Raw genomic sequence first — 13945 nt, 5'->3', positions numbered from 1 at the left:
TTGCAAATACAAGGTACAAAATTCAATCTGGACTTTTTTACTCTCTCTTTAGGAGGATGTGATATTGTTTTGGGGGTACAATGGCTCCTATCATTGGGACCAGTCCTTTGGGACTTTGTTCAAATGAAGATGGAATTTACCTATAAAGGGGTAGTCACTTGTCTTAAGGGCTTACCCTTTAACCATACTTCTGTGCTTGATGACAAGGAAGTATGTAAGCTCTCTTCTATGGAGACCAAAGGGGTATTTCTACAAATGATTTCTGTTAATCCTGAGAAAGAACAGAAAGTGAGTTCTGAAATTTCTGATTTGTTATCTCAATTTGGGAAAGTTTTTGAAGAGCCTAAAGGGTTACCACCTAGAAGGAGTCAGGATCACAGAATTCAATTAAAAGAAGGATCAATACCTGTAAGTGTTAAACCATATAGGTATCCTTTTTATCAGAAGACGGAAATAGAGAAGATTGTTTCTGAGTTGATGCAGTCAGGGTTTATAAGGCCTAGCCAATCTCCATTTTCTTCACCTGTAATTTTAGTGAGGAAAGCTGATGGTACTTGGAGAATGTGTATGGATTACAGACTCCTTAACCAAGCTACAGTTAAGGACAAATATCCAATCCCGGTTGTAGATGAGCTGTTGGATGAACTCTCTGGTGCAACAATTTTTTCTAAATTGGATTTAAGGAGTGGGTATCATCAGATTCGAATGAAGGAAGAGGATATTGAGAAAACTGCTTTTAGAACTCATGAAGGTCATTATGAGTTCCTTGTGATGCCATTTGGACTCACTAATGCACCTTCCACCTTTCAAGGTCTTATGAATGATATCTTTAGGCCTTTCTTGAGAAACTTTGTCATTGTTTTTTTTTATGATATACTGGTGTATAGCAAGGATCCTGTTTCTCATTTGCAGCATCTTACAACTGTGTTGCAAACATTGGAGAGTCATCAACTATATGCAAAGAAAAGTAAATGCAAGTTTGCTTCTTCTGAGATAGAATATTTAGGTCATGTAATTTCTGAAGAGGGAGTGAAAGCTAACCCTAAGAAATTAGAATCCATGATCAAATGGCCTATTCCAAAAAATGTGAAATCCTTGAGGGGTTTCTTGGGGTTGACTGGGTATTACAGGAAATTTATAAAGCATTATGGCCAAATTGCATCCCCATTGACTGAACTATTGAAAAAAGACAGTTTTAAGTGGTCTGAAAAGGCTACTAAGGCATTTGCAGAGTTGAAGTTGGCTGTTACAAGTCCTCCTGTATTAAGTCTACCAGATTTCACTCAGCCCTTTGTAATAGAGTGTGATGCGTGTGGTAGTGGAGTTGGGGCTATATTAATGCAGAAACAGAAACCTTTGGCTTTTTTAAGTCAGGCTTTGAAGGGTAGAAATCTTTTGTTATCTACCTATGAAAAAGAACTTTTAGCCTTAGTAATTGCAGTAAAAAAATGGAGACCCTATCTACTTGGAGGCTGATTTGTGGTTCGAACTGATCATCATAGTCTGAAGTTCTTGCTTGAGCAAAAAGTGGGCACTCCTGCACAGCAGAAATGGATATCAAAGCTAATGGGCTATGATTTTACAATTGAATACAAGAGGGGAGTAGAAAACAAGGTTACTGACGCCTTGTCAAGAAAAGACAGTAATGAAGACACTTTATCATTATCTGTAATATCATTTCCTAACCCTTCTTGGATGCAGGAATTAAAAAATGCTTATGATTCTGATGAGGTGGTGCATCAAGTACTCGATGGTTTGAAGGGCGGACATCCTCAACATTCCTCCTTTAGCCTTAAACATGACATTCTGTTTAGAAAAAACAGAATTTATGTACCAGATGTTGCTGAAATAAAAATGAAGATTTTGCAGTTTCTACATGCCAGCCCTAGTGCAGGCCATTCAGGGTTTCATAAGTCATTACAGAGGGCCAGATCTCAGTTCTATTGGCCAGGCATGAAAGGTGATATGAAGAAGTTCATAAGGGAGTGTGAAGTTTGTCAAAGGAACAAAATGGAGAACACTAAGCCTGCTGGAATGTTGCAGCCTCTTCCAATTCCACAAACAGTTTGGACTGATATCTCCATGGATTTTGTGGAGGGATTGCCTAGTTCAAAAGGGTATTCTGTTATCATGGTGGTAGTTGATAGACTTTCAAAGTATGCACATTTTATACCTGTGAAACACCCCTTCACTGCCTCTACCATTGCCTCTTTGTTTATGATTAATATTTTCAAACTTCATGGGATGCCTAAGAGTATAGTTTCTGATCGGGGTTCCACCTTTATTAGTTCCTTTTGGAAAGAATTTTTTAAATTGCAAGGAGTTGTGCTTTCTTATACTTCTGCATACCATCCACAAAGTGATGGCCAAACAGAAGCTGTCAATAAAACATTGGAGCAGTATCTCAGATGTTTTTCTGGTGATAAACCAAGAGGGTGGGCTGATTGGCTACCTTTAGCTGAGTGGTGGTATAATACCACAACTCATTCATCAACAAAGATGACTCCTTATGAAGTGGTGTATGGAGTTCCTCCAACAAAGTTACAAGCTTATGTACTAGGGCTAACTGATAATCCAGGAGTGGATGAGAATTTAAAGACAAGACAGCAGATCTCAGAGTTGTTACATGCGAATTTGGTGGCTGCTCAAGATAGAATGAAACTGTTTTATGACAAGCAACGAACTGAAAGAGAGTTTCAAGTTGGTGACTGGGTTTATTTGAGGTTACAACCTTACAAGCAGCATTCAGTAGCCCTGAGAAAGAACTTCAAGCTGTCTCCACGATTTTATGGCCCTTTCTTAGTGACTCAGAGGGTTGGGAAGTTGGCATATAGGTTGGAATTACCTGCTACAGCTCAAATACATCCTGTATTTCATGTATCTGCTTTGAAGAAAAAAATAGGCCATAATGTTTCACCTCTCACAACTCTACCTCCAGTAGATGTTTATGGAGACTTAAGGCCTGAACCTGAAGAAATTCTTCTTCGTCGTAGCAGACCAGTCAATAATAGAGCCCTTGTGGAAGTTTTGATTAAGTGGCAAGGAATGACAGCAGAAGAGGCAACTTGGGAACCATACTGGAAATTAAGAGAGGCATTCCCTCACCTTGTGGGCAAGGTGTTATAAACGGGGAGGGTATGTTACGGGCTAAACTCAGAGAATCTGCAAAGGAGTTGCAGGGAAGATGTTGGGAATTGTTGTAGCACGGGGAGGAGAAGTGACAGTTAAATCTGTTAGCAAATGAAGTGCTGCGTTTTGAAGAGAATGAAGTGGACGTGAAGTGGTGTCGTTTAGTTTAATAGAACGGCGTCGTTTGTTGTATTCAGAAATGTAATAATTGTAGAGTCTTTTGATACGCAACGTTTTGTGTTTCTTTTATGTACAAAGGCCGTTAAGGCCGTTACAGAGGGAGGAGATGAAAGTCTATAAAAGGAAGGGAAACAACGGAAAGGATATCAAGAACTTAATTCAGAATCAATTCTCCTCTTCATTCTTCTCTCTTTTCTTCATCATTTTCTGGAGATTGACTATCTCAAAATAAGTCACATTTGGGTCCGTAACAAAAATGAAAGGAAAATCTCACTTGAAATTCCAAAGAAATAGTAGCAAAAGGCCACTTGGCATATCATTTAATTCAATCCAATTTTCTTCTTTTATGTGCTCTGCTTTCATGCTTGTATACAATATTGGCTCCCCAACTCCTATAATATGGCATCCGCAAAAGTGCACTATCACCGGGAAGTTGAAGATACCTTTAGCTCAAATGATTCTAAATCATTTATTCATTACCTGACAATTAGACAAATATATCCCTTGATTAGAATCGAGTTGGCATACACGATTTGAGCTTTTAATGGTTACCACTAAATTCTCATAAATGATTAGCATCGACTTGGCATTCTTAAAAATGATCATTTTAGAAAATAAAAGACAAGTTTATCCATTCTTGAAAATCCAAAAATAAATGAGCGGTAAAATCATTAAGCTTATAAATGAATGGCAAATACCAAATCAACTTATTCTAATTAAAGACTAGAGAGAACAAACGAAAATCTCACCTAAAATTCCACTTGGGTTATCATTTAATTCAATCCATTTTTCTTCTTTTATGTGCTCTGCTTTCATGCTTGTATACAACATTGGCTCCCCACCTTATAGAATACCGTGACCAAACACGTACCCAAAGAGGATCCCTAGGATTGGAAAGAATACGAAGTTGAACCCTCAAATTGTCCAAAACCTTTACCTCAAATGATTCTAAATCAGAGTACCACATCCATACTCGATATTGGTCATAGTGTACAATATAATCCGGTTCATTGGGTATGATATCAGAAGAAGCTGGAAGTTCATTAGACAAAAATAGACGTTCTTCACTATTAATACGGCATACACAATTTGAGCTGATACCGGTTATCTCAACATCAGGATCAAAATTATCATGCCTAAGATCTTCTTTAAAAAATGTAACGAGAGCAATTGCAATTCCTCTTATATGCTCCAAAAAGTGTGGCCCCTCAATATTTATTACCCATTCTTCATTTCCTTTCAATTGGACATCATCATCCCCTCTCTTAGCAACCTCATTTTCCGATGACATAGTGGCATTATAATGTCCCTGTTAAAACAATATCATCATCATCATTTATTTTAAAGTCATGCATCCTATATATTATTGAGAGAGAGAGAGAGAGAGAGAGAGAGAGAGAGAGAGAGAGAGAGAGAGAGAGAGGTTGAGACACATACATACCTTCCACAGTAATCGTTCTGTCCCTCTAAAATTCCAAATATTCTCATGCATTTTGTCGCAGCCATGCAAGCAAATATAATGTAGCGATCTGATGTGGCTTCCATTGAATTCCATTATTCTTGATACTTCTGGAAATCTTTTTAACGACCAACATCCCATAGCATCTACCAATTCTATATTTGGTGGAAGCTCTAAGATTTCTTCAAGATTCACGCAATAGCACAAGTAGAGCTCTCGAAGTGCAACAAATCCTCTTATCCATGTGGGAAGGCTAACAATTTCAGTTTCCGATAGATTTAACTGAGTCAATGTGTCCCTAGAATTAAACATGGAATACAAACTTGATATTGGAAAGAAATTTGATTGATTCAACACTTGTACTGCACTGCTTCCATTGCTTGAATTCGTTGGAGGCACCCATCCCTGGAGTTGTTCTTGATTTGATGAAATCTCGTCTTCCATTGTTGTAGACCCCAACGTCTTTACTAGATTTGTACAATCACCAATTATTCCAAGACTTTGTAAATGTTCCAACCGATGAAAAATGTTAATTGGGAGACGCTTAAGGTTTTTGCACACATCTAGTCGTAATTCATCAAGTCTAGTAAGATTCCAAATTGACAATGGTAGTTCTTTCACTGTAGTGCCCGATAGAATTAATTTAGTTAAAGATTTCATTTCACAACAAATTTCAGGAAAGCTACGAAGGCTTGAGCAATCACTAAGATCAAGGGAGCGTAAAGATTTCAACTTGAGGCTTGCTGGAAGAATTCTGAGGTTAGAGCATCCGAAAAAACACAATTGACAAAGATACTCCAGGGATCCGACGGAATCATGTACCTCAACCAAATTTTTACAATTTGTGGCAATCAATTTCTCCAAATTTAGGATGCATGAAACATCTGGAACTTTTGTTAAGAAATGGCATTCACTGAAATCCATAATTGTCATATTCTGTTAAAATAAAAAAAATTGAAAGGAGTTTAGAACATAGATTAAAGAAACAAAGTTATTGGAGATTATAATTGTAGATACCTTAAACATGATGAAGCTTAACTCCCTGATGAAGCTACGACGCATTTTAAAGATAATGAGTTTATTTCCATGGAAATTGGGTAGCAAAGATTGTAGCGGATATTCAAACCAATCAAGTACTCTTAATTCATTGGAGAGATGATTAGGTCCACTTGAAAAACTTGCATTACGAATGATAAGCACCCTAAGTTTTTTCATCCGTACAAATGCTTTGCGACTCAACCTTATCACCTCCTTGCCTTTGGGCATTTCTATTATCATGCCTGCAACTTTGTTTGTGCCCTGGTATGTAAGCGAATGCAGGGAATTGTTAGCAAAATTACTGCATAATGATCTTGGTTAAACAAAATCTATTAAAAATGGAAATAAATGGGAAGCTAAATATTTTTATTCTTACTCTTACCATGCTTTCTTCCAACACATGCCGGACATCTTCATGAAAAAACAATCTACTATGTTGACCAGGTTCGTTGGGTGATTCTAGACGAACAATTTCTCGACCCATATCTTGTAGCAAGTCATGCATCCGAACATATCCATTTTCAATAGTAATAAGACACTTGTCTTTAAGCCTGTCGATACCATCATCCGGAAAAAAACCACAACTGTCAAATATTTTCTTGATATCAGCCAAAGGTTCTCCATTGAAGAAAAATGCAATATCAAGGAACATTTCCTTCTCATTATTATCTAATCCTTCATAACTCACAAAAAGTACTTCTTGAATATTTCTATTGGGAATATTTTTATACTTATCCAATGCACTCTTCCATTGATGTGTACTTTTACCCTTTAGATCTGAACCTAGCACTACTAAAGCCAATGGAAGGCCCTTAGCATATTGTAGTACTTGTTTAGAGAGTTCCACATACTCATCAAGTGGTTCATCTTTCCAAACAGCATGCAAGCTAAAGAGTTGAAGAGCTTCACTGTCATCCAAAATCATCACCTCATGTTTTGAATCAACTTTAGCTTTATCTAGTAAACGTTGATTTCTCGTTGTTATGATAATTCTACTTCCCAAACCAAACCAATTGCGATCTCCAACTAATTTTTCAATTTGGACCAACTCATCCACATCATCAAGAATTAGTAGAACCCTTTTAGAGCAAAGTCTGTGCTTAATCACATTCATTCCTCTATCAGCATCATAAATATCTAGTTTTTTCCCTAAGATCTCGAAAAGAAGTATTTCTTGCAGCTTCATCAGACCTCCTACTTGTTTTGAATTTTCTCTAACGTTTTTCAAGAAACAACTTCCTTCAAATTGAGAGTAAATCTGGTTATAGATATCTTTTGAAATAGTCGTCTTACCAATTCCACCGATACCAAATATCCCCACAATACGTATAATATCATTCCTTTCAATACTTAAATGCTGATAAATGTCTCGCTTACGACACTCTATCCCAACTGGATACTTGGCAACGCTTAGAGGTGTTTGGTTTACTATTATTGAGTCGACCCATTGAATGATTTCCTCAATAAATCCTGACTCTTTCCTATCAAATAACAGAGAAGATAAATTAACTAGTAAGTGTACTTTTCACAGTAAATGACACATGAATAATAATAATAATAATAATAATATAATATATGGTTTTCCTTTTTTTTTTTATTCATAACAAATTGATAGCAGTAGATTACGATGTCAAAGGGTAGCCTTTCTCCTTCCTTAATCTGAATGTTTATATATTAATTTTTACATTTCTCGTGCCCTTGTTAGACTTACATTTTCATTCTCGTGTGTATAAACAAACTTTTTAAATATTTTTTTTTGTCCATTCTCGGATCTCCCATAAATCTAAAACTTATAATTGAAGATCAGTATTTATGAATCTTTATATCTAGAAACAAATTGCAACTAAAAAGCAGTGCTTATTTAAAGTTGTTTTATTTTTCTTATGAAGGTATGATTTCACCTCATAAGAAATAAAAAAAAATCCCCATCTTTTTTCTTAATTATTTTTTTCCACTTCATTTAGTTGTTTATTCCTAGATTTAAATTTGTATTTTTCATGTTATCAGTTTCTTAAATAAGGTGAAATTAATGCGCTTGTACCATATCTTTATCAATGCCAAAATTGTCTAAGTTTTCTTCATAAAGTTCGCTTTAACATCACACACACACACACACACACATATATATATATATATTATATGTGTGTATATATACATATATATTCAAAGAAATCAGAAGTACCTGTAATTCTTTAATTCAACCCCCGACATATTGGCTAGCTTTTCTAAAGCTGCCTTCCACTTCAACACTTCTTCATTGCTCTCGAACCTGTCTTTAAGTTTAGCGAATCCTTCTCCAAAACTTCCTTGTTGATGTTTTACATCTGATGGATCTACGTCGTAAAATACAGGTAGAACAATTTGTTTTACAGTTTCCATACACTCAAGGATCTTCAATAATTCATTCAAGCACTATTTAGATTCTGCATAATTTTTAGATAGTACAATGATAGAAATCATTGACCCTTCGATAGTTTGAAAAAGTGCTTGCGAAATTTCCTCTCCTCTCTTGAGCTCATCGTCTATGAAAGTGTTGATTCCCCTTTTATTCAAAGCATGGTGTAGATGAGAAATAAATTTTTGGCGAACATCTTCACCTCGAAAGCTCAAGAATACGTCGTGAGTCCATGAATGAATAGAAGAAGAAGAGGACTGGAGAGAGGAAAAAGCCCCTTGTAAGGCCATGGAAGAAATGGTCGTCTTCTCTGTATGTTTGATAAATGCTTCACAAGAGAAGTGCAATTATAGAGATGTGGATCAAAGAAATGAGAGAACTGGGATGTTCCTTTGAGCTTGTAATTCTCGGTAAATTTATAAGGGAAAATGTGTTCTCAACTTGACCCACATGTAGCACCCGTGACCCACTTGTTAATTATTTTCTCTTCTTGGGTTTCCAATTTCTTACGCCGTGACCCACGCGTATCTTGTTTTTCATCGCTCTTCCTTGCCTTTCGCCGTATCTTCCACGTGATTTTTCTTCTCCTCTGATTCTCTCCTCACAGCCACTGATTTGTTGGCTGATTTTTCTTATTTTTCTGATCCTCTGATTACTTATCGCAAATAAATAATTTTAGAAATTTCTCGGCAAATTCTTGCCAACAACCACTCCATTCAAAGGGATAATGTGGATTGTATCTACTACATTTCATATGCGCTGGTGAATGGCCCTACCAATACTTTTCATTTGTTGTATTCGTTTTTACTTTTTCAGTAAAACCTGAGCTATAAAAAACACATGATAACAGAGCTATACATAAGAAGAATGCATTCATGATCTCGACGTAAAAGACTTCGTTTGTTTCTTTGTTAAAGGACACTTGATTTGGGGCATGGGCTTTCTCAAAAGAATTAAGATGCATCGGCAGAACTAGTTAGGTTGTCAATTTTTTTTAGATTATATATATATATATATATATAAATATATATATATATATAAATATCTCAAATGTGGGTCAAAGAAAGGAGAGAACAGGGGATGTTCCCTTGAGTCTATAATTGCCGGTAAATTTATAAGGTAAAATATCGAAAATGTGTTCCCCGGTGATATACTAAACTTTTGTGAGTACTTTCCATGCGCTAGCTTTGACGTGAAAGCAGAGAATAATGAGTCTAAAAGCACTAAAAATTGTAAAAAGAAATAAAGGCTGTTTTCCACTCAAGAAAGTTCACACTGCATGAAATTGAAAATAAATCTAATGATTTTTTTTTTTTTGTAATAAAACTCTGAATTAAAAATCGTTGGATCATATTTTCAAACGACATTATTAGTGTGGAGAGATCGAAATGTGTTAAATCAGGACGTGATAAATCTTCAACATTGAGGTTGGTCGTCTGGAGAGCTAAGGCTTACGTACATTTATGGTCCAAACTCCAAGCGGCTGTGTTTTTTGGCCATTATGGGTCGGTTGTCTAAAACGTCCACTAAAGGATTTAAATTTCTTTTTCTGTTAGTCTAATTATCCATCTATTCATGTTTTGTGGTGCCTATCTTTTCGTGTGAGAGAGAGAGGAGTTTCATAAAATAAAGCAAAGTGTTAAAAAAATACTCTTGAAAATACGCAATCAACTGGAAACAAATCACAGCTATCAAATATTTTCATGACATTAGCCAAATATTTTCTTGACTAAGAGTACTTTTTGAGTATTACTGTTTGGAATATTTTTATACTTTTTATCCCATGCACTTTTTTATTTATGTATACTTTGACCTTTTAAATCCAAACCTAGCACTATTAAAGCTAGTAGACTACCATGAGCATATTTCGTTACTTATTTAGACAGGTGCACATAATCCTTCAATGGTTCTTATTCCACGAAAGCATTCAAGCTAAAGAGTTGAATAGCTTCTTTGTCATCCAAAATCATGACCTCATATTTTGAAAATGTGTTCCCTAGTGATATACTTTTGTGACTTTCTATGCGCTTTGACTTGAAAGGCAGAGAATAATGAGTCGTGTATCCAATCTAAAGGCACTAAAAATTGGAAAAATAAAGAAATGCCGTTTCCCACTCAAGAAAATAATAAAGAACCCAAAGTCTAGAAATTAATAATAAGGGTTGTTCAAAACCGCGTATGTGGGGTGTCCGAGTCCCCCACATGAGCTCCCACATGAGCTCCCATGTCTCTCCTTTACATGAACACTACTCTTATATGCACCTCCCAGCTTGCAAGTATTTAGAATCTTTATTTTAATAAGACGTATATGATTGTCCAAGACAAGTGAGTCAAGCGTGTTACAAGGAAAGACTGAAACTTCTTGAGAACTTTCGTAAAGTGTCATTTAATAATTAGGGGTAGATGTTGGACGATCAATTTTGGTCTCTATAGAAATAATATTTTATGATTTTTTTTTTAATATTTAAAAAAATAAAAAATAACAGTAATTACGTCTAAAGTTCACACTGGATGAAATTGAAAATAAGTCCCCACAGTTGTACGTACTGTACTGTCCCCCTCACCCCCACGTAAACATGTTTGCAATCTTGCTCTTGAAAGTGAGTTACTTTTATTATTTATAATAGAATGATAAGTTTATAAAAAATTTCAACACTTAAAATCAATGTAAAACTAAAATATAGTTATTTTTCTTCAAGTTGGGTAATAAAAGAGTATTAATTGGTAATTTAAATATTTTATGATCATGATAGGTCCCCCACCAAGTTTGCAATTCCATTCAGAGGGATACTACTTTTCATATGCGCTAGCTGGTGAATGGCCCTACCACTACTCTTCATTTGTTTTATTCGTTTTTACTTTTTCAGTAAAACCTGAGCTATAAGAAGAATGCATTCATGATCTCAACAAAATTAAGATGCATGGGCAGAACTAGTTAAGCTGTCAAATTTTTTCAGATTTGTATATATAAATATCTCAAATGTTCCTTTGAGTTTGTAATTGCTGGTAAATTTATAAGAGAAAATGTGTTCTTAACTTGATCGGATAAAATATGGGAATTAAATGTGTTCCCAAGTGATATACTTTTGTGACTTTCCATGTGTCAAGAATTAAAAATTGGAAAAAAAGGAAAAAGAAAAAGAAAGGCTGTTTCCCACTCAAGAATAAAATTTCTTGGTAACTTCCGCAAAGTCATTTAATAAAATGTGGTCATCTTCTTTGTATGTGTGATAAATGTTTCACAAGAGAGGTGCAATTATAGATTAGATGTGCATCAAAGAAAGGAGAGAACTAGGATGATCCTTTGAGTTTGTAATTGTCAGTAAATTTACATGAAGGGAAAATGTGTTCTTAACTTGATCAATTCAATAGGATAAAATATGGAAAATGTGTTCCCAAGTGATATACTTTTGTGACTTTCCATGCATCATGAATTAAAAATTGAAAAGACAATAAAACTTTTTGGTAACTTCCGTAAAATTATTTAATAAAATGTATTATTTTTCATTTAATAATCTACACTTAAATACATTTAATATTTATCTATGATTGTTGTAGATAAGTGGATCAAACATGTTAAAAGGAAAGATAGATGAAACTTCTTGACAATTATTTAATAAGATATGGTCATCTTCTCTGTATGTGTGATAAATGTTTCACAAGAGGGGTGCAGTTACAGGGATGTGGGTCAAAGAAGAACCTAAAGTCTAGATGTTGATAGTAAGGCTGTTTCCCCACATGTAGCACCCGTGAACCACTTGTTTATTCTCTTCTTTGGTTTCCAATTTCTTACGCCGTGACCCACGGGTATCTTGTTTTTCATTGGTCTTCCGTGCCTTTCGCCGTATTTTCCGCGTGATTTTTCTTCTCCTCTGATTCTCTCCCCACAGCAGGCCACAAACTTTCACCTACTCTCCCAACTCTCTCTATATTTCTCGCCTTATCCTCTGTTTCATTAGAACAAGACGATAACTCGCGCAATGCGCCGATCTTTATTTATGCTGAATTTATAACTATATAGTAACAACTACTAATAAAATAATTATCAATAAAAAAAATTGAACATGCATATATAAAAGAGTTCACTTTACCAATAAATATTTTATGGTCAATTTACAATATTAAAAATGTAATATTGTTGTTCAAAAGATGTAGTGAGAGCTTTGAAAATATTATACTACATCCGTCGAAAAGAGGACGTTGGGCATCCTCCAGTAGCTGGCCAAAAGATCACACTAGTGAAGCTTCAGGTATTGGTGGCCTATTTGGCTCGGGAGTGTTGTCTTGGGGCACATCAACAAATGTGCTTGGCTGGATGTCATCCAACATATGCTGCATGTTATTGATGTAATCGTGTTCTAGTATAACTTCATCACCAATATCGTCATCACTGACATTAAATGTCTCCTCCTTCCTATGAAATATCTACTGGGTGTAATTTGAATTGATCCCTTTGATAAAGAAATGAGTTTCCCCCTCAAATATAGGCAGTCACAGATTATTAAGGCATGCACGGCATGGACACCAAATGCGATCCCTTCCACCTGCATGGTTTCATGTTTGTGTGAGAAAATTGTTAACCCCTATGATGTATGCAGGTGATAAAAGTTTATCGGGCTCGTTGATCCAACTTTTATCCATCTAGAAAAAGACATGATGGTAGAACTTAATAGATAACTAGAGACAGTCAATTTTCAGAACGTTGATCAAGTCACATTTGAAAAGTGAACTCGGTGAAAGGAATAAGTGTAAATGGTCTAATTAATTGATTGGTGGAGCAAAATGAAGGTTGAATATATTTTGGAAATGTGATTAAATGAATGTTACTATAAAGTCCATATCGCATATTTATAGATATACTAGCAAGTACATCTGAGAACCACAGGTGAAACAACGTTGGTGGGTATGTTACAAGTGGTTCACCCATTACATACTGAGTTAGTGGAATGAGTGATGTTGGATTGTTGTACGGTAGACATAGAGTATGCAGTACCTCCTATCCAATGGTAATAGCTTGATTGAGTGATTAAATGAACCATGATCAATTGGGAACGTAAATTGCTCACACAATGTTAGTTGAGACCGGGGAAATAATGTTTGTATTGCAGAGCATTTATGTTCCTTTTCCTAACTAAGTATCTAGCTGGTATTGGGTAATGTATGGATTCCTTTAAAAAAAAGGTCTGGCGAAAATTCAGATTGTACAAACTGTTTATGACTTGTGGACTATTGCAGGGTGCACACGTTATGTTCCAGCGGTAAGATAAAAGATCAGTTGATGGAATAAATATTCATCAACTAGAGCCAAGAAACAGATATTAAAAGAGAAACTCAGAGTGCAGAAGTCGATGGAACTATCAAAATCAATTAATCTCAATGCATACAGAAAAAAAGAATAATCAAGAGTTCAAGCACATATCTAAGCAAGGGCCTTAGAATTCATGATCATAATTATAAAAGCTAAAATGCATTGCAAGCCAGTTGTTACTGTTTTTTCAAGCAATCATACCCTGAAACTTCTATATAACATAGATCCCAGGCATTAATAGTCATGTTAAACTGACAAAGTGAAAGAAAAGTAACAATTAAAACGAAAAGTAGAGACGTCGTAGAGAATTACTCAAGGAAGAGACAACGTAGATAAAAACAAATTAAGGTCTAAAATTGGAGAGAGCTGCTTTTAAGTGTGGGGGGGAGGAATAAAGGCAAAGACAAAAAAGAATAAAGTGATTTGGAAAATGTAA

General features: G+C 35.4%; 1 protein-coding gene across 2 annotated transcripts; it reads right to left on the bottom strand.

Moving 5' to 3' along the window:
- Window positions 1–3253: 3253 nt before the first annotated feature.
- On the bottom strand, window positions 3254–8590 carry LOC122295995 (disease resistance protein Roq1-like). Of its 2 annotated transcripts, XM_043105331.1 has the most exons (6): window positions 7989–8590; window positions 6189–7287; window positions 5786–6067; window positions 4751–5704; window positions 4059–4618; window positions 3254–3789 (listed from the first exon to the last, which is right to left on the bottom strand). In XM_043105331.1, the coding sequence occupies exons 1-5, from the start codon at window positions 8183–8185 to the stop codon at window positions 4088–4090; spliced, it is 3063 nt and encodes a 1020-aa protein (XP_042961265.1). In that variant the 5' UTR covers window positions 8186–8590; the 3' UTR covers window positions 3254–3789; window positions 4059–4087. The 2 variants fall into 2 exon arrangements, with proteins under 2 accessions (XP_042961265.1, XP_042961266.1); XM_043105332.1 differs by lacking the exon at window positions 3254–3789 and having other exon boundaries at window positions 4053–4618.
- Window positions 8591–13945: the final 5355 nt, after the last annotated feature.

Source organism: Carya illinoinensis, chromosome 15, assembly GCF_018687715.1.
Source record: "Carya illinoinensis cultivar Pawnee chromosome 15, C.illinoinensisPawnee_v1, whole genome shotgun sequence".
Lineage (NCBI taxonomy): Eukaryota > Viridiplantae > Streptophyta > Magnoliopsida > Fagales > Juglandaceae > Carya > Carya illinoinensis.
Note: the sequence above shows the minus strand (reverse complement) of the source record. Positions and strands in the feature narration are given on the sequence as shown.

Excerpts from the sequence above, each read along its gene's own strand:
- LOC122295995 (XM_043105331.1), bottom strand. The coding sequence starts at position 8,185 with ATGGAAACTGTAAAACAAATTGTTCTACCTGTATTTTACGACGTAGAT. Across the intron at positions 5,705-5,785 it reads TAAGCTTCATCATGTTTAAG|AATATGACAATTATGGATTT; the intron begins GTATCTACAATT and ends TTATTTTAACAG. Across the intron at positions 4,619-4,750 it reads CAGAACGATTACTGTGGAAG|GGACATTATAATGCCACTAT; the intron begins GTATGTATGTGT and ends TTGTTTTAACAG.